The 20289-nt window shown below is 45.0% G+C and overlaps 1 protein-coding gene across 2 annotated transcripts in view; it reads left to right on the top strand.

Annotated features, from left to right (window-relative positions):
* Positions 1–20289, top strand: part of LOC133769018 (ubiquinol-cytochrome c reductase complex assembly factor 1) — a 133835-nt gene that overhangs the window by 42483 nt on the left and 71063 nt on the right. For both annotated transcript variants that reach the window (XM_062204098.1, XM_062204097.1), the window contains exons 5-6: positions 5133–5205; positions 12030–12087. In XM_062204098.1, coding sequence (XP_062060082.1) covers positions 5133–5205; positions 12030–12087 — 131 coding nt within the window. The remainder of the gene's footprint in view (positions 1–5132; positions 5206–12029; positions 12088–20289) is intronic.

The following is a 20289-nucleotide window of genomic DNA, read 5'->3' as shown; positions in this document are numbered from 1 at the left end:
TATAGTTTTGTTTTTTCTAGTGTCTTTGTTTTTTTTTTTTAATTTTTTTATTTTTTTGACAGGCAGAGTGGATAGTAGAGAGAGAGAGACAGAGAGAAAGGTCTTCCTTTTCCATTGGTTCACCCCCCAACGGCTGCTGTGGCTGGCGCACCGCGCTGATCCGAAGGCAGGAGCCAGGTGCTTCTCCTGGTCTCCTGTGCGGGTGCAGGGCCCAAGGACCTAGGCCATCCTCCACTGCACTCCTGGGCCACAGCAGAGAGCTGGACTGGAAGAGGAGGAACTGGGTGTCTTTGGTTTGATACCCTAGAATGGCTGGGAGGTGTTCTTTTGTTTTCTGGAAAAACTTGTGTAGTTTTCATATAATTTCTTTAGATGTTTGGTAGAATTCTGTAATGATGCCATCTGGGCCAGGAGTTTTGTTTGTTGGAAAGTTTTTAACCACAAATCTAATTTCTTTATTAAATATAGGACTATTTGTATTAATTATTTATTCTGATGAGTTTTGGTAGTTTGTGTCTTTGAAGGGATTTGTCCATTTCATCTAGGATGTCACATTCATTGTCCTAAAGTTGTTCATAATACTTCATTATCCTGTTAATGTCTTTAGGATGTATACTAATGTCCCCTCTCTGATTTCTGACAGAGATAATACATATCCTCTGTTTTTATTAAACTTGTATTTTAATTCTGTGTTTGGATTAAACATATTATATTTATTTTTAAAGATTTATTTATTTGAAAATCAGAATTATAGAGAGGGAGAAGCAGAAAGAGAGAGAGATGTCTCCATACTCTAGTTCACTTTCCAAATGGCCACATGGCCAGGGCTGGGCCAGGCCAAAGCCAGGAGCTAGGAGTTTCGTAGCTTGGGTCATTCTCCACTGGTTTCCCAGGTGCATTAGAAGGGAGCTATATCAGAAGTACAGTAGCTAGGACTTGAACCAGTATCCATATGGGATTGTTAGTGCTGCAGGCGGCTGCTTTACCTGCTATGCCATAGTGCCAGCTCCTAAACTTATATTTTAATTCTGTGTTCCACAGGCTTTCTTTTGAAAGGGGCAGGGGTTGGCAGGTAGACAGAGAGCTGTCATCCACTGGTTCAGGTCCCAAAGCAACAACAGCTGGGGCTGGCCAGGCTGAAGCAAGAGCCAACTCAATTCCTGTTTCCCACAAGAATGGCAGGAACCCAACTACTTGAGCCATTACTAGTTGCCTCCTAGGGTACACATTAGTGAGGAGCTGAAATCTGGAACAGGACCAGAACATAAACCCGAGTACTCTGATATGGGATGTGGGTGTCTCAAGTAGTGTCTTAATCACTGTACCAAATACCTACTCCTCCTTTGTGTTTATTGTTTTTATCTTTGATCAGTCTGGCTAAAGTTTGTCAGTTTTCTTTTTCTTTTATTTTTTAAATATTTATTTATTTGAAAGGCAGAGTTAGAGAGGCAGAGGCAGAGAGATAGAGAGAGGTCTTCCATCTGCTGATTCACTCCCCAAATGGCTGCAACCGCTGGAGATGGGCCAGATCTGAGGACAGGAGCCAGGAGCTTCCTTCAGGTCTCCCATACCAGTGCAAGGGCCCAAAAGACTTGGGCCATCTTCTACTGCTTTCCCAGGCTATAGCAGAGAGCTGGATCGGAAGTGGAGCAGCTGGGGCTCGAACTGACACACATATGGGATGCTGGAACTGCGGGTGGTGGCTTTACCTGCTAAGCCACAACGCTGCCCCCAAGTTTGTCAATTTTATTGATATTTTTATTTATTTATTGTAAAATATTTATTTTATTTGAAAGGATAAAGAGATAGAGATCTCCCATCTGTGGTTTCACTCCCCAGACACCCACAATATCCAGGGCTGGGCCAGGTCAAAATCAGGAGCTGGGAACTCAAGCCTGGGTCTCCCATGTGGATGCCAGCACTGCAGGTGGCAGCTTCACCCACTATACCACAGCGCTGGCCCCCGTTTCATTAATTTTTGTTCTTTATTCTTTCTGCTTGCTTTTATTTTTTTTCTTAAAGACTTTTTAAATATTTTTGAAAGAATAATAGAGAAAGAGGGTGAGGCAGAGAGGCATAGAGAGGGGGAAAGAGAGAGAGAGAGAGAATCTTCCATCCACTGGTTCCACTCCCCAAATGGCTGCAATGACTGGGCTGGGCTAGGGAAAAGCCAGGAACCTGGAACTCCATCTGGGTTTTCTACATGGGTAGGGGCCAAGGCACTTGGGCCATCTTCTGTTGCTTTCTCAGGTGCATTAGAGCAGCAGAGACTCAAACCGGTGCACCAATATAGGATGAAGGCGTCATAGGTGGCGGTACTCTGTGCTACAATGCTGGCCTCTTTGCTTTTAGATTTAACTTGCTCATGTTTTATAGTGTTTTACTGTGGATTTTGTTTAAATGTGGGTTTTAAATGCTAATTTACTCCCCCAGAGAGGCATATCTGATTTCCATTTATTATATATTCTATTTTCTCTTACATGAACATTAGATTAAAACTTGAAAATATGACAGACTTCATATTAGCAAGTGAAAAACGTTTTAATTGCAGTCAGAGATATAATACTTCCTTAATTTATTTTGGGTATTTCTGCCCATCAGGAAGATCTGTGATTTAACCATAGGAAGTATAGAAAAAGATGTACAGGGTCCAACACTGTGGCTTAGCAGTTCAAGTCACCACCTGTAATGCTGGCATCTCATATGGATAATGGTTTGAGTCCCAGCTCCTCCATTTCTACACTTGATCTTAGCCAAAAGGCTGAGAACCAATTGCTGCTCCATTTCTGATCCAGCTCCCTGCTAATGTGTCTGGGAGGGCAGCAAAGGATGACCCAAGTGATTGGGCCTCTGTACCCACGTGGGAGACCTGGATGAATCTCCTGGCTCCTGGCTTTGGCCTGGCCTAGTCCCGGCCACTGCGACCATTTGGGGAGTGAATCGGAGGATAGAAGATAGGTCTGTCTCTCCCTCTATCTCTGTAACTCTGTCTTTCAAATGAATAAGTAAATACATCTAAATACATCATTTTTAAAAGAAGATTTATTTATTTACTTGAGAGTCAGAGTTACAGACAGAGTGCGGAGAGAAGAGAGAGAGAGGTCTTCCCTTTGCTGGTTCACTCCTCAAATGACCCCAACAGCAAGAAGTGAAATGATCCAAAGCCAGGAGCCAGGAGCTTCTTTGTCATGCGGGTGAAGGGGCCCAAGCGCTTGGGCCATCTTCTACTGCTTTTCCAGGCCCATCAGCAGGGAGCTGGATTGGAAGAGGAGCAGCTGAGACTCGAACTGTCATCCGTATGGTATTCAGGTGCTGCAGAAGGATGCTTAACCTACCACACTACAGTGCCGGCCTCTGCATAATTTTTTTTTCTTTATTTTATTTTTTGACAGGCAGAGTGGACAGTGAGAGAGAGAGAGAGACAGAGAGAAAGGTCTTCCTTTGCCGTTGGTTCACCCTCCAATGGCTGCCACGGCTGGCGCGCTGCGGCCAGTGCACCGTGCTGATCCCAAGGCAGGAGCCAGGTGATTATCCTGGTCTCCATGGGGTGCAGGGCCCAAGCACCTGGGCCATCCTCCACTGCACTCTCAGGCCACAGCAGAGAGCTGGCCTGGAAGAGGGGCAACCAGGACAGAATCCGGCACCCTGACCGGGACTAGAACCCGGTGTGCCAGCGCCGCAAGGCGGAGGATTAGCCTGTTGAGCCACAGCGCTGGCCTTTTTTCTTTATTTGATAGGTGGAGTTATAAAGAGGGAGAGGAAGGGAGGGAGGTCTTCCATCTGTTGGCTCACTCCCCAAATGACCGTAATGGCCAGAGCAGGGCCCATCTGAAGCCAGGAGCCAGGAGGTTTTTCTGGGTCTCCCATGCAGGTGCAGGGGCTCAAGCACTTGGACCATCTTCTACTGCTTTCCTACGCCATAAGTAGAAAGCTGGATAGGAAGAGGAGCAGTGAGAACATGAACAAGCACCCGTATTGGATGTCAGTGCTGCAGCAGAGGCTTAGCCTACTATGCCACAGCGCCAGCCCATAAATACATCTTTTAAAGAAATGTATGAGCTGGCGCCACGGCTCACTTGGCTAATCCTCCGCCTGTGGTGCCGGCACCCCGAGTTCTAGTCCCGGTCAGGGCGCCAGATTCTGTCCTGGTTGCCCCTTTTCCAGGCCAGCTCTCTGCTATGGCCCGGGAAGGCAGTGAAGGATGGCCCAAGTGCTTGGGCCCTGCACCCCATGGGAGAGCAGGATAAGCACCTGGCTCCTGCCTTCGGATCAGCGCGGTGCGCAGGCTGCAGTACGCCGGCCGCAGCGGCCAATGGGGGGTGAACCAATGGAAAAGGAAGACCTTTCTCTCTGTCTCTCTCTCTCACTATCCACTCTGCCTGTCAAAAAAAGAAAAAATAAAAAACAAAACTGTATCCAAGTTTCCCAAGCACTTGGGCCATCTTCTGCTGCCCTTCCTTGGCATGTTAGCAGGAAGTTGGATCAGAATTGGAGCAGCCAGGCTTCAATATGGTTTGCCAACATCACAGGTGTTGGCTTAACCCGTTGTGCCACAATACCTGGCCCTTATTTATTTTTTTTAAGATTCATTTATTTGAAAGGAAGAACTTCAGAGAGAGAGAGAAAGTGATTCGTCAGTTGATCCATCTTCTGTCTGCTGGTTCACTTAAATGGCTGCAACATCTGGGGCACTTCCAAGCCGAAGCCAGGACCCTACTCCATCTGGGTCTCCCACATGAGTGGCAGAGATCCACATACTTGGGCCATCTTCAGCTGCCATCCCACGACCATTAGCAGGAAGCAGAGCAGCTGAGACTCCAGCCTCTGCTCCAATATGGAATGCTGGCATTTCAACCGACAGCTTAACCCTCTGCTGTATAACATCAACCCCTGGGAAAACCTTCTTGACACTTTTGTGCTCAAATTCTAAAATGTGAACATTGTATGAAGTCTATATGAATTGATAGCTTTAAGAAAAGGAAGAAACAAATGTTTGTTGTTTTAAATGTCCTAGAGACAGATTTGGACCTTTCTTTATAGTTAAAGAAATGTCAGATCTGTGATGCATGTCTGATAGCAGTAGAACATCCACTTGGTCATGTCTTGAGTTTGTTTTCATTCTCTTTGTCTAGAAGATTAAGATTGCAGCCCTGCGCATGTACACTAGTTGTGTGGAGAAAACTGACTTCGAGGAGTTCTTTCTAAGTAAGTTACTATTTGATGGTTCTCAAAAGGAAAATGAATGTACTTTCATTTTTATGGTGATTTTAATAGGGTATATATTTTTCAATCACTAGTAAACATATTTTTCTGCACAAAATGTATAACTCTAGCTTTTTGTGTCTCTTTCAGTAGAATAAAAAAGGACAAAAAGAACCCTATAATGAAAACATGTTAACAAGTTTATAAAAAGCCTTAAATTTGTCTGATGCTTTAACATTATCATCCCCTTTGTCCATAAATGCATCTTCTCATATAGGAGTGACCATAGTAAATTTGTGCTGTTTTACATTCTGTATGTTTTATGTACCATTTTAAAAAAGATTTATTTATTTTAAAGGCAGAGTTTCAGAGACAGAGAGGGAGATCTTTGATCCTCTAGTTCACTCCACATATGGCTGCAATGGCCAGAGCTGAACTGGTCGGAAGCCAGTAGCCAGGAGCTTCTTCTGGGTCTCCCACATGGGTGCAGGGGCCCAAGGACTTGGGCCATCTTCTACTGCTTTCCCAGGCCATAGCAGAGAGCTGGATTGGAGAAGGAGCAGCTGGGAGTTGAACCGGTGCCCACATGGGATGGTGGCACTGCAGGCAGCAGCCCAACCTGCTAAGCCTCAGCACTGGCCCTGAGAAGCTAGTTTTTTAAAGTGTTTTCTTGAATCCATTTGCTTAAGTATTTTTATAAAATATTAAGAAAATCTTATCCTCAGATATCTATTTAATATTTGATTCAGTAAATCAAAATCATTATGATTAGTTTGAGAGGATACTTACTAGCTATCTTTGTCTTGACCAATCCTTTATTATTGAAGATTGTTTAGTATTAATATAGAATCAAATATTATCTCGTTTAAATCAATGTGTCATGTTTCAGTTCATAGCCTATTATAAATTCCTTATTAAACTTATGAAAATTTTTAAGAATTGTAATTATTATATTCTATGTGATCACTTTTACATGTTATGCTTTACCTTTGTCTCATGTGGGAGTTATAAAACCTTGTGAGGTAGGGGTTAAATTATTGTTTTTATTTTTGTTTGTTTTGTTCTCAGAAGCAGTTGAGGCTTCAAGGGGCCAAGTGACTCTGCTAAGATTGCTTAGCCAAGATTTGAGCCTTTGTTGCTTGGCTTAAAATCCAGGGATTTTTCCACTATGACATGTTGCCTATGAATGAATATATTTGCAATTTAGAAATGTAATCCCTCTTTTTTAAAAGATTTATTTATTTATTTTAAAGAATAACACAGAGAGAGAAATATCTTCATCTGTTGGTTTACTTTCCAAGTGCCCAGAACAACCAGGGCTGGGCCAGGCTGAAGCCAGGAGCCAGGAACTCCATCTGGGTCTCCCACGTGGCTGGCAGGAACCCAAGTACTTGGGCATCTTCACTGCCTTTTCAGGTGCATTTTCCAGAATCTGGCTGGGAAGCAGAGGAAACGGGACTTCAGGGGGTGCTCTAACAGGTGTCTTAAGTGGTGGTTTAACCTGCTGGGCTACAGTGCCTGCCCCACAATCCATCTTAGTATTTTTGCATTTTATTGCATTAAGTAAGAAGTACTTCTGTGAAATGTTTTACTAGTTTTGCGGACTAATGTCGATACATACTCTAACTGTACACTTCACTGAACTTTGTCCTGGCTTTGTCCTTCAAAGTAGCTAGTGGAGGAGGCAGTGAATTTTTCAGTGACACTACTTTTCATATTTTTTAAACATTTTATTGAAACACAATATGCATACCAAGAAATGCGTGTGTGTATACAGATAAATGAGGTTTTTTTTTTTTTTTTTTTTTTTTTTTTTTTTTTTTTTTACAGGCAGAGTGGACAGTGAGAGAGAGAGACAGAGAGAAAGGTCTTCCTTTGCCATTGGTTCACCCCCCAATGGCCGCCGCGGCTGGCACGCTGTGGCTGGCGCACCACGCTGATCTGAAGGCAGGAGCCAGGTGTTTCTCCTGGTCTCCCATGTGGGTTGCAGGGCCCAAAGACCTAGGCCATCCTCCACTGTACTCCCGGGCCACGGCAGAGAGCTGGCCTGGAAGAGGGGCAACCGGGACAGAATCTGGTGCCCTGACCGGGACTAGAACCCGGTGTGCCGGTGCCACAGGCAGAAGATTAGCCTATTGAGCCGCGGCGCCGGCCTTTTTTTTTTTTTTTAGATAAATACATTTTTGTCATCTGATCACACTCATAACCAATGCCTAAATTTAAGAACAAATCACTAACTAGTACAACAGTCCTCACTGTCCCCCCACTTCTTTGTTTTTAGCGTGTAAAATGAATATATTGTCATTTCCATGGTATGAGTCAGTGAAGCACTATAACTAGGTATCTTTATGTTTTCTGTGACTCAGTTTTAGAATTGCCTTTGAAGACCTTTAGCGTGTTCATTTGAATTAGGCTTCAGTATGGCCTGTTTTTGTCATTTGTGGGCTGGTTAAGTTTTAAAATCAAACTGAATTGGTTCCAAACAGTGACTAGTGAATAAAAAGAAGCAGTCTAGAAAGTACCACCTGAAGACAGATGATAAAACATATACTGATTCTGGCCGGCGCCGTGGCTTAACAGGCTAATCCTCCGCCTTGCGGCGCCTGCACACCGGGTTCTGGTCCCTGTTGGGGTGCCGGATTCTATCCCGGTTGCCTCTCTTCCAGGCCAGCTCTCTGCTATGGCCCGGGAAGGCAGTGGAGGATGGCCCAAGTGCTTGGGCCCTGCACCCGCATGTGAGACCAGGAGAAGCACCTGGCTCCTGGCTTCGGATCAGCGCAATACGCCGGCCACAGCGGCCATTGGAGGGTGAACCAACGGCAAAAAGGAAGACCTTTCTCTCTGTCTCTCTCTCTCTCACTATCCACTCCTCTGCCTGTCAAAAAAAAAAAAAAATATATATATATATATATATATATACTGATTCTGACTTTCTTGTGGCTCAAATTCTAAAGAAAGTTTGGAATAAGAGAAGAAATGTACAGGGGTACCTCAAAAAGTTTAGGGAAAAAGGAATGAAAAGATTATTTGGATACAAAATAAAAATAAATCATGCATACTTTTTTTTATAATAGGTGTTTTTCATTAATGTTTTGAAAACCTCTTGTATATTGCTTCCCAAGATTATAAATGCTATTGGTCACATAGTGCTTGAATTTTATTTTAAAATTTTGTGATTAGTATTGTTTTAAAGGTCTATGTATTTATTTGAAAGAGTTACAGAGAGAGGGAGAGACAGAGAGAACTTTCATCCTCTGGTTCACTCCCCAAATGGCAGCAACAGCCAGAGCTGGAGTCTGGCTGGAAGCCAAGGAGTCAGGAGCCAGGAGTTTCTTCCAGGTCTCCCACGTGAGTGCAGGGACCCAGGAACTTGGGCCATCTTCCGCTGCCAAAGTTATAGACTCTACCATCTCAGAGCCTTGATGTTCAAAAGGTTTAGCTTCAGAGAGTTAGATTTTGGGGATTTTGAGTGGTGAGATATCTTAGCAACCAGCTGTTGTTTGTGATCTTCTAATGCCGTCCCTTGTTTGTCACTGATGAGCATACCATCTGAGTATGCCGTGGTTTACTGACTGGTCTTGTCTAGAGCAGTTCTGCTATGAAGAGCACTGTGGAACAGAGATGGCCAATCAGTAAGGCTTGCATTTAATTCCACACTGCTATATGCGAACTACTTGCTTTTAACCCATGAGACCGATTACTTCAGAGGCAAGAGTTCTTAGCAAGTTCTGAGTCAGTGATTGACAGAATCAAATAATGAGTGAGGTGTTTCAAGTATTTTAAACTCTAATATTTAAATAATTCATTGAATAAAAACACTAGCAAATATTTGTTGAGTTACTTTTTAACTACTGACCATTTTGCTAAATATTTTATAGCCTTAAGTTAACCCTCACAAAAATCTTGTAAGGTAGATTATCTTGTCCTCCCTATGTTTTTAAAGAGAAGAAAACCAAGCCACTGCGAGACCAAGTACCTTTCCTGAGTCGTGTAGTGACTACGACGTAGAGTCAGGATTTTGGATGAGGCAGACTGAGCCCACATTAATGAACAAGTAGTGTGCTAATTCTGCTTCTCAAACAGTGATGAATTATTTAATTTTATCCAACCTGGTGTCAAAGAAGAAAGTGGCTGGCCTCAGAACCAATGCACTGTGGTACACTGGAGGAAGAGTATAATCAAAACAAAGGCATATTGCAGACTTTGACTTTGAAGTATGCAAACATGTTTCATTGAGCTGAAGAATCTGCTCTAGTTTTGCATTACTGACAGTCAATAGTCATTGGCCTTATTTTTTAGCGTTTTACCCTGTGGGTTTCTATTCTGACTCCAGTAGGTAGAGGACTCAAATCATGTGCCAGCCCTTTTCTCATCCTCAGCCCTGAGCTGACCCCTTGAAGGGAAAATGGTGACCTGAGTCCAGCTGTTGGCCTGCCTGCCTGTCTGTGCTTTCCAGCCCAAGAACTGATTCCCTCTTTGAGAAAATTGGAAAGGCTCCTGGAGGCTGCTCAGAAGCTTTGATGTAGAGGTAGCAGTTGAACAGATTGTCCTTTGCAAGCGGCCAAATTTCATTTTCCAGATTGAAAGACGGACTTCCAAGAAAACTTTTCTTCTTAATGTTTTGTTCTAGCATCCAAAAAAAGACCCAGCTTCAGATCCAGGCTTGAGAGTTTCTCAGGGCTATTCTTGTTCTAGGTGGAGGGCGGCTGGCCCACTCTCAGATGGCATGTGTCTTAATAGCTGTATGGCTGGCCAAGCCAGCCTTTGCCTCCCTCCTGCTAGGCTCTGAGAGGAAGTCCACTTGACAGCTGCTGGGCACTCCTAGTAAGCTCACCGAGTATTTTGGTATCACTTTGTGACAGACATGGATTCAAACCCCAGCCTGCCACTAGCTTGTTAATATGACTGCCCTCAAGTTACTTAGTGTTTTTGAGGCTGTTTTCTCATCTTTACAATGAGGATTCCTAGTGCTTCCCTCTGGGGTTAAAGTAAGGGTCAAGTTAGATAACTGACATGACCAGCAGCAAACCTGACATGTAGTATGGGTCCTCAGAGAGTGCTGGTTTCTGACAATTTTAGTATTAGGAGGACAGAATGACAATCTTTAAATTAATTAATTAATTAATTTTTTGGACAGGTAGAGTTGTAGACAGTGAGAGAGAGAGAGAGAGAGAAAGGTCTTCCTTCTGTTGGTTCACCCCCCAGTGGCCGCTACAGCTGGTGCTGTGCCGATCCGAGAGAGAGAGAGAGAGAGAGAAAGGTCTTCCTTCTGGTTCACCCCACAGTGGCCGCTACAGCCGGTGCTGTGCTGATCCGAAGCCAGGAGCCAGGTGCTTCCTCCTGGTCTCCCACGTGGGTGCAGGGCCCAAGCACTTGGGCCATCCTCCACTGCCTTCCCGGGCCACAGCAGAGAGCTGGACTGGAAAAGGAGCAGCCAGGACAGAACCTGGCACCCATAATGGGATGCCGGCGCCGCCACAGGCGGAGGATTAACCAAGTGAGCCATGGCGCCGGCCCCCAGAATGGCAATTAAGAACACAGTGTCTGGGGTCAAGCAGATACGAATTTGATCTCAGCTATTTTGTTTCATAGGTTTGTGGCCTTGGGCAATTGCTTGATTTCTCTAAAAATCAGTTTTCTTACCTATACCCCCCCTGGCAGGACTGTTGGGGAGATTCATTGAGCTATTGTATGTGAAGCACCTTTTCTGACTGGCACATAGTAAACTCACCGTGAATTACAGGTCTTTTTTATTCTTGGCACTGAGAGTGCACCTCACATGATCCTGCCCTATGCTTTATCTCCCTATTTGTTATCATTTAGTGCTTTGTATACTTCACTGACTACTGAAAATGGAGGATACTTCTCCTTTTTTTCTCCCCAAAAATTTATGTATTTGAAAGTGACAGAGAGAGAGAGATTAATTGATCTTCTATTCTTCTGTGCATTGGTTTGCTCCTGAAATGGCTGCGTCAGCCAGGGCTGGGCCAAACTGAAGCCATGAGCTGGGAATTCCATCCTGGTCTTCTGCATGGGTGACAAAGCCCCAAGTATTGGGGCCATCTTCTGCTGCCTTCCCAGATGCATTAGTAGGAAGCTGGATCCTTAAAAGAGTAGCCAGTACTTGAACTTGCACTCAGATACGGGATGCTGGTATGACTAACGTAGCTTAACCTGCTTCATCACAACTGTGGACCTAACTACTTCTTTTCTTTAGTCATTGCTCCAAAGGACAGAGTTTTCTCTTTTCTCTTCATTCTCCTGCTTCAGCTTTTCTGCTATGATGTCATAAGGAGATCATATTCAGTGAGGCACCCCTCATCTGCCCAGAGCCATTTCTTAGAGATCTGAGAATTGAGAGGTGGGTGTCTGAGCATAGACATGTGGGATCTGAAACCAAAGATGGGGTGACTACTGGCCTTTGAGTAGATAAGGTCTGCTTTCTCATTTTGCCTTGGCTGCCTCGATCCCCAGTTTTGTCTCCTAATTATTACCTTTTGGGTAAATCATTCAGCATACTCATGTCCATAGCATATTGGAAACCTTACCAAAAGAAGATGGGATAAAGGAGACACTGGGGTTCAAGTGAAAAAAGCTGATATTCAAAGGGGGCAGGCCAGGTGGCATTTGCTTGGCTCTTTGGAATTCAAGCCCAGCAAGGGAAGGTACTGTAGAATCACATAGAAGTTGGAAGAAACCACAGAGACCATCTAGGCCATGTTATGAAAAGTGAGAAAACAGTAGAACAGATTCCTACTAACATTTAAAATATAGTCAGCATGCCTCCCTGAACCATCACACATTTACATTTTATTGTTATTTTCTAGGGTGTCAGATGCCAGATACATTCAACTCATGGTTTCTTATAACGCTACTCCATGTCTGGTAAGTGAGGTCACTGCTTTTTTTTTTTCTAACAGTGCTGACTTGTAAGGTATAGCCTTCTGCAGGGCTGATTATATGAAATGGCAGTTGTTCAGGCATTAAAAATTGTTCCTTTCATTTTTAATAACTGGTGTCTTGAAGGACATTTTTATTAAAGGTCAAAGCATAGGCCCAGAAATAAACTAATATTTGTAAGATTTTTTTTTTTTTTCAAAGAGCACCTAACCCAGTGAACAATGCATCAGTATCTCTAAGAGACTCTGTGAGCTTAGATGGAAAGTTCTCTCCTTTGGCTGTTTTAGGAAAGTTCACATTTACGTAAAAGTGGTTTGAATTGTGAGAACCCGTGGTCATTTTCATTGCTGGTCATCAGAAACCTGTAACAAATTACAGCACTGACATTTACCCCTGCACCTCTAAAGTGTGCATACAGGTTAGAGGCATGCCAGGTTTGTTGCATGTAAAAATATTTAACACCTTACACAGTATATTTTTTTTTTAGCTGTGAAATAAATAGCCAAAAAAAAAAATCAATTTTTCATCTAATGTTACGCAGTATTAAAGGTCAGAAGGATATAGGAGAGTCGTTGAAGTGGGGGCTGGGGAATGTATTTTTTGAACTGCCAGATCTTGGGAAAGTAAATTCTGGAGAACTAAGTTTACTACTTTGACCATAGTGAGTATCTGAGGAACGTGGGGAATGACTGCCCTGTCAAAAGGACCCTTGTTTGAGACTGCCTTCAGCTGAGCCTTTGCATCACAGGGCTGACTATATAAAGGCGTTTTGGTTTTGATTGCTTCTGAAATGTTTCTTCTTCTGAACTCACATCGTCACTGAATTTGGCTAAGGGGCCTAGGGTAGCGGTTTATTTTACATTATGATTTTTTTGAAGCAAGTAGTTTATTGAGTGCACACTACGTCCTAGGTACTTTGCTGGGAACTGGGGATAGTTTTCGAGTGGCTCACAGTCTATTTTAGGAGATAAGACCTGTAAGATGGTTAATTATAAATTAGAATGGTGAATTTTTATATTAAGTGTGAGTGGTGCTTTTAGGATCACAGAGGAAGCTTCAGCTGTCAGAACCCTTAGTAGTTCTCCCTGTTAGTTCTTTCAAATGTGTCCTGCTTTTTAGTCAGAGGCTGAGGAGATACACTGCCTTCCTGTTGTAATGGTAAAAGTTAGGGAGAGGGTACATGGGCCTATGGAGGAGAAAACAACTTTCCCAAGAGGGGAGTACTGCAGAGGCTGCACCGTAGACTTACTCACTGGCAAGGTGGGAGGGTTAAGAGAAGGCTAGGCTGTTCCCAAAGGAGCTCAAAGATAATATTCAGCCTGTATGAAAGACTCTTTATTGCCTATATAGCTAGAGGTATCAGAGTGTTGGAGGGAGTGGATGGCAAAATAAAATATATAATCCCTGTGACCACATCCCAAGGTCAATACCTGACTAATAGCAACTTAGAGAACCTTGAAGCTACACGTAGTTCTTTAAAGTTTCCAAATTGCGCCTGCTGAGTCTTTTTGGCTGAGGTCGGTTTGAACTCTCTGAGAAGTGGTGTGGGCCATCACCAGGCAAGTGTGGGCGGGAGGCTGTCTGCCTCCGATCTGTGCTGGTTCTCCCCTCTTCTGCTAATCTGCAGACTACGGTGCAATAAGTCAGAACTTTATGATTTCCATCATCGAAGTCTTATCAAGGACCTACTATGCGTTCAGGGCCATGGACATCGGAGAGAAGGCTATGACATGGTCTGTACCTTTAAGAAACTTAGTCTGTCATCTTCCTGCTAGTATGTACACTATGAGGCAACAATGATGGCTCAAGCAGTTGGGTTCTGTCACCCATGTGAGAAACCTGGACTAAATATCTGGCACCTAGCTTAGTCAGGCACAGTCCCAGCCTTTGCCACTGTGGGCATTTGGGATGTGAAGCATCCGATGGGATCTCTCTGTGTCTGTCTCTCTCTCTCTGCCTTTCAGATAAATAAATTTTTAAAAGATTTATTTATTTATTTGAGAGGTGGAGTTATAGAGAGGCAGAGGCACAGAGAGAGAGAGAGTTGGGCAGATCTGAAGCCAGGAACTTGGAGCTTCTTGTGGATCTCCCACGTGGGTGCAGGGGCCCAAGGATTTGGACCATCTCTTGATGCTTTTCCAGGCCACCAGCAGGGAGCTGGATTGGAAATGGAGCAGCTGGGACTTGAACCAACACCCATATGGGATGCTGGCACTGCAGGCAGTGGCTTTACCTGCTATGCCACAGTGCTGGCCCCTCAAATAAATAAATTTTTAGAAAAATGTTTAGAAAGTGAAACTTAGTCTAGTGGAAAACAGGCATAAAGTACAATTGTTTATAAAGGATGCCAACAAAAGAAATACTGTGGCCAAGGCACAGGCAGATGCTGTGGAAGCACACAAAGAGCTGTGGTGATGGGGCAGTGATGGATAAAGGCGCTCTGCAGTGATGTTGAAGAGGTACCCTGAACAGTGAGTGGACTTTGTGTCAGAGAGAGGGAGGGCAAAAATTTATTTATTTGAAAGGCAGAGTTACAGAGAGGCAGAGAGAGAGAGAGGGAGAGATCTTCTATCTGCTGTTTCAGTCTTCAAATGGCTGCAATGGCTGGAACTGGGCCAGTCCAAAGCCAGGAGCCAGGAGTTTCTTCTAGATCTCCCATGTGGATACAGGGGCTCAAGCACTTGGGTCATCTTCCACTTCTTTCCCAGGCCATAGCAGAGAACTGGATTGGAAGTGAAGCAGCCGGGACTTGAACCAGTGCCCATATGGAATGCTGGCACTGCAGGCTGCGGCTTTACTCGCCACACCACTGCACCAGCCCCAGTGAGGGCTTTTTTTAAGTTGAGGGAACATCAGATGCCAGAGACAGACTACGTACAAGAACATAGAGTAGTTGAGGGGCACTGGTTATCTAGATGTCTAGGGCAGGTTTATGGAGTGAAAGGGACACATTAAAAGAACTTTGGGGCCGGCGCCGTGGCTCACTAGGCTAATCCTCCGCCTTGCGGCGCCGGCACACCCGGTTCTAGTCCCGGTCAGGGCACTGATCCTGTCCCGGTTGCCCCTCTTCCAGGCCAGCTCTCTGCTGTGGCCAGGGAGTGCAGTGGAGGATGGCCCAAGTCCTTGGGCCCTGCACCCCATGGGAGACCAGGAGAAGCACCTGGCTCCTGCCATTGGATCAAGCGCGGTGCACCAGCCGCAGCACGCTGCCGCGGCGGCCATTGGAGGGTGAACCAACGGCAAAAGGAAGACCTTTCTCTCTGTCTCTCTCTCACTGTCCACTCTGCCTGTCAAAAATAAAAAAAAAATAAATAAATAAAAAAAAAAAGAACTTTGGAGCCCAGTTGTGCTGTGCTCCTTTAAGAGGGTTTGGGGAATTCTCTGTTCTAAGGGATGGATGGTGTCAGGAGGAATGATGCATCTTAGTTCTTCTGGCCTTGTTCTCTTAGCTTGAAGCCCCACCAGGAGGGTAACCAAGGAATAGCCAAGTACAAAGTGACAGAAATCAAGACTTACAAGAGGTAGACAGATTGAAATACCTGTTAGAAATGCTTGCATGAGGGAGAGGTGGGGAGGCTTAGAAAACAGTCCTGAAAATCAAAAGACTCTTCCCAAAACAAAACCAAAAACAAACAGCCAGCAAATAAAAATATCATGGAGCTGGGCTTCCCAGAGTGCTTGCTTGGGTTTCCAAGAGTGGTAGTTCCCTGTTGACTCAGAATGGGGTTAGGAGCCGGCGCCATAGCTCACTTGGTTAATCCTCCGCCTGCGGCGCCAGCATCCCATGTGGGCACCAATTCTAGTCCTGGTTGCTCCTCTTCCAGTCCAGCTCTCTGCTGTGGCCTGGGAAGCCAGTGGAGGATGGTCCAGGTGTTTGGGCCCCTGCACCCGCATGGGAGACCAAGAAGAAGCACCTGGCTCCTGGCTTCGGATCAGTGTAGCTCCGGCCGTAGCAGCCATTTGGTGGGGGGTGAACCAACGGAAGGAAGACCTTTCTCTCTGTCTTTCTCTCACTGTCTAATTCTACCTGTCAAATAAATAAATAAATAAATAATCTTAAAAAAAAAAAAAGAATAGGGTTAGCATTTCTCACATCGTGTTAGGGCCTTGGAGGACCTGTTGATGTTTCACTCACCCTGTTTTTTTCTAGGACTGGGACCCCCTTCCAGTTTCTAGAGGACCCTTACCAGTTGTATATTTATGTGAGCATGCAGCCAAAAGGACTATGTGTCCATGGTCTTTCCTGAACAAGATTAGCATTGACTGTGGTTGCAGAAAAACTGCTCAGAGAGGCTGCTTTCTGGGCTGTCCAGCATCCTCACATGGAGTTGATGAAGGCAAGCCTCCTTCTCTATTCCCTTTCCCCAGTGGCTTTGTAATCTGTTCAGGTGCCTGCACCACCTTGGAGTCTTCCTTGACCTGTCACTCACTCCTTTACCTCAACAATCATCAGTCACTGAAGTCAATTTTTCTTTGCCCTGGAGCTGGCATCATGGCACAGTGGGTTAAACTGCCACCTGTGATGCCAGTATCCCATATGAGTACGAATTTGAGTCCTGGCTGTTCTATTTCTGATCTGGTTTCCTGCTAATGCACCTGGGAAGGCAGAGGAAGAAAATTTAAGTCCTTGGACCCCTGCACCCACATGGGAGACCCAGATGAAGCTCCCGGTTCCTGGCTTCGGCTTAGCCTAGCCCTGGCCATGCAGCCATTTGGGGAGTGAACCAGCAGATAAAAGATCTCTCTCTCTCTGTGTCCCTCTGCTTCTCCTCTCTGTAAGTCTGGCTTTCAGATACATAAATAAATGTTTTAAAAAACACAGATTATTTTGGTGGGGCCCTTCCTTGAGATTAGGCTGCTGCCTGTGGCGCAGGCGTCCCATGTCAGAGTGCTAGCTTGCATAATGGCTACTCTGATTACCATCAAACTTCCTGCTACAGTGCATGGGGTGGCAGTGGAAGATGACTCAAATATTTGGGTCCCTCCCACCCATATGGGAAACCAAGATCGAGTTCCTGGCTTCTGCCTACCGTAGACCTGGCTACTGCAAGGAGTGAAACAGCAAATAGAAGATCTCGGTCTCTGACTGGCTTGCCCTCTCTCTCCATCACTCTGACTTTCAAATAAATAAATCTTTTAAAAAATAGGTTATTTTGATGCAAACATTTTTGAAATAAAAGCATAACTTTTTTTAAAGATTTATTTATTTTACTTGAAAGTCAGAGTTACGCAGAGAGAGCAGGAGAGGCAGAGAGAGTCTTCCATCTGCTGGTTCACTCCCCAGTTGGCCGCAACGATCCGAAGCCAGGGGCCAGGAACTTCCTCCAGGTCTCTCATATGGGTGCAGGGGCCCAAGGACTTGGGCCATCTTCTACTGCTTTCCCAGGCTATAGCAGAGAGGTGGATCAGAAGTGGAGCAGCTGCTACTCGAACCGGCACCCATATGGAATGCTGGCACTGCAGGTGGCGGCTTTACCCGCTTTGCCACCGCACTGGACCTATAACTTTTTTCATAATATGCAATTTCCATGAACTTTATTTTTATAAAGATTTATTTAAAGGAGCTAGAGGAAGCAGGATAGAGAGAGAGAGATTAATTTTCTATCCACTGGTTCACTCATTGAATGGCCACAATAGCTGGGGCTGGGCCAGGCTGAAGCCAGGAACCTGGAACTCTATCCAAGTCTCCCACTTGAGTACAAGGGCCCAAGGACTTGGATCATCTGCTGCTGCTTTCCCAGACACATAGCAGGGAGCAGGATCAGAAGTGGAACAGTGGGAACTCAAACTGGTACTCTTATGGGATGCTGGTATTGCAGGCAGTGACTTAACCTGCTGCACCGTAACAGTAGCACCTGATATGAAAGTTTTATAAAATGTGTTCTTATAATGTCAGATAATCTCTTTTATTTCCTATTTCTTATTAGTTCATTTCAATAGAAATCCAGGGGCTAGTGTTGTGGCACAGTGGGTTAAGCCACTGCGTGCAACACCAGCATCCCATGTGGGCGCTGTTTTAAGTGTCTTACAATGTAAGCATCCCATATCAAAGCACTGGTTCAAGTCCTGGCTACTCTGCTTCCTACCCAGCTCCCTGCTAATGTGCCTGGGAAAGCAGAGGAAGATGGTCAGAGTTCTTGGTTCCTCGCCACCCACATGGGAGGTCCAAAGTGAATTCTGGGCGCCTGGCTTCAGCCTGGACCAACTCCGACCATATGGCCATTTGGGGAGTAAACTGCTAATCTCTCTCTCTCTCTTTTCTTTCTTTCTTTCTCTCTTTTTCTCTGTCACTGCCTTTCAAACAAAATAAGTATTTTAAAAAAATAAACAAATTTGGGGCCGGCACTATGGCATAGCTGGTAAGGCCACCGCTTGCAGTGTCAGCATCCCATATCAGTGCCAGTTCAAGTCCCAGCTGCTCTACTTCTGGTCCAGCTCTCTGCTATGGCCTGGGAAAGCAGCAGAAGGTGGCCCAAGTCCTTGGGCTCTTGTGACCTTGTGGGAGACCCGGAGGAAGTTCCTGGCTCCTGGCTTCAGATCAGCACAGCCCTGGCCATTGTGGCTATCTGAGAAGTAAACCAACGGATGGAAGACCTCTCTCTCACTCTGTTTCTCTCTTGCTGTCTCTCTCGCTCTCTGTCTCTACCTCTGCCTCTCTCTAACTCTGCCTTTGAAATAAATAAATGAATCTTTAAAAAAACAACAACAAAAAACCAAATTCATGGTGTCACACACACCGAGTTGCAACCTGAAAACTGATCTTTTGTCTCTGGCCTCATTCTCCCCATTCCATTGTTCTTCTCAATATAAATTGGGTCCATGCACACACACACACACACACTTTAATTTTCTCCATTGTTCTTGGGATAAAAATTCAAGTTTCTTAGCATGGTGTTCATTTCTCACCAACCATGACCTGTGCTGCCTTTACAAACTCTGATCTAGGCGCCATTACCACCACCACCTACCCTAGGTAAGCATAGTATGTAGTATTCTTCCACGCCAAGTGTCTTCTATCTCAAAGGCCCTTACCCTTGCTCTCTGACTGATACACTCCTATTTTCCCCTTAGTATCCAATTCAGATATTATCTCTTTGAAGCCTTGCCCTCCCTCTGAAAACCAAGGTAATGCCTCTGCTGTGTTTCCTTAATATTTTGCACCCCTCTATTTGAACACTTAAGCATTTGTATTAGTTTTCCTCTTGGATGATGAATTTGTTGAGAATAAAAGTTACTTTCATTATTTTTGCATCTCTATCTTCTCTTCAGTTCCATTCTTACTCTTAGTTTGTATTAGTAAAAAAAATTTAAGTGAGGGATGGCGCCGTGGCTCACTAGGCTAATCCTCCGCCTGCGGCGCCAGTACCCCGGATTCTAGTCCCGGTCGGGGTGCCGGATTCTGTCCTGGTTGCTCCTCTTCCAGTCCAGCTCTCTGCTGTGGCCCGGGAGTGCAGTGGAGGATGGCCCAAGTGCTTGGGCCCTGTACCCCATGGGAGACCAGGAGGAAGCACTGGCCAGCATTACAGAATTAACAGATTTGTTGGGACCCCTTAAAAATTGTCATGGAGCACTAGTACCTTCTCACTGCAAAAATTAATTTTAAAGAATGGAAAGGATCCAGTAAAGTCTGAATATACCTCCAGTGGAGGTGGAGTGGAGAGGGAATAAAATGCAGTTTGTATTTTTTTTTTTTTTAAGATTTATTTATTTGAAAGTCAGAGTTACACAGAGAGAGAAGGAGAGGCAGAGAGAGAAAGAGAGAGAAGTCTTCCATCCACTTGTTCACTCCCCAATTGGCTGCAGTGGCTGGAGCTGGGCTGATCTGAACCAGGAGCCAGGAGTTTCCTCTGGATCTTTCACACAGGTACAGGGGCTCAAAGACTCGGGCCATCCTCTATTGCTTTTCCCAGGCCTTAGCAGAGGGCTGGATCAGAAGTGGAGCAACTGGGACTCGAACCGGTGCCCATATGGGATGCTGGCACTGCAGATGGCGGCTTTACCTGCTGTGCCACAGTGCCAGCCCCACAGTTTGTATTTTTAAAAATTGTTTTAGGGGCTGGCATTGTGGCATAGTATAGCACCAGTTGGAGTCCTGGATGTTCCATTTTCTATCTAGCTCAGGGGACCTAGAAGAAGCTCCTGGCTCCTGGCTCCTGGCTTCAACCTGGCCCAGCCCTGGCCATAGCA

This window comes from Lepus europaeus, chromosome 10 (assembly GCF_033115175.1).
Source record: "Lepus europaeus isolate LE1 chromosome 10, mLepTim1.pri, whole genome shotgun sequence".
Lineage (NCBI taxonomy): Eukaryota > Metazoa > Chordata > Mammalia > Lagomorpha > Leporidae > Lepus > Lepus europaeus.
The sequence above is the reverse complement of the archived record's forward strand: the minus strand, read 5'-3'. Positions and strand labels throughout refer to the sequence as shown.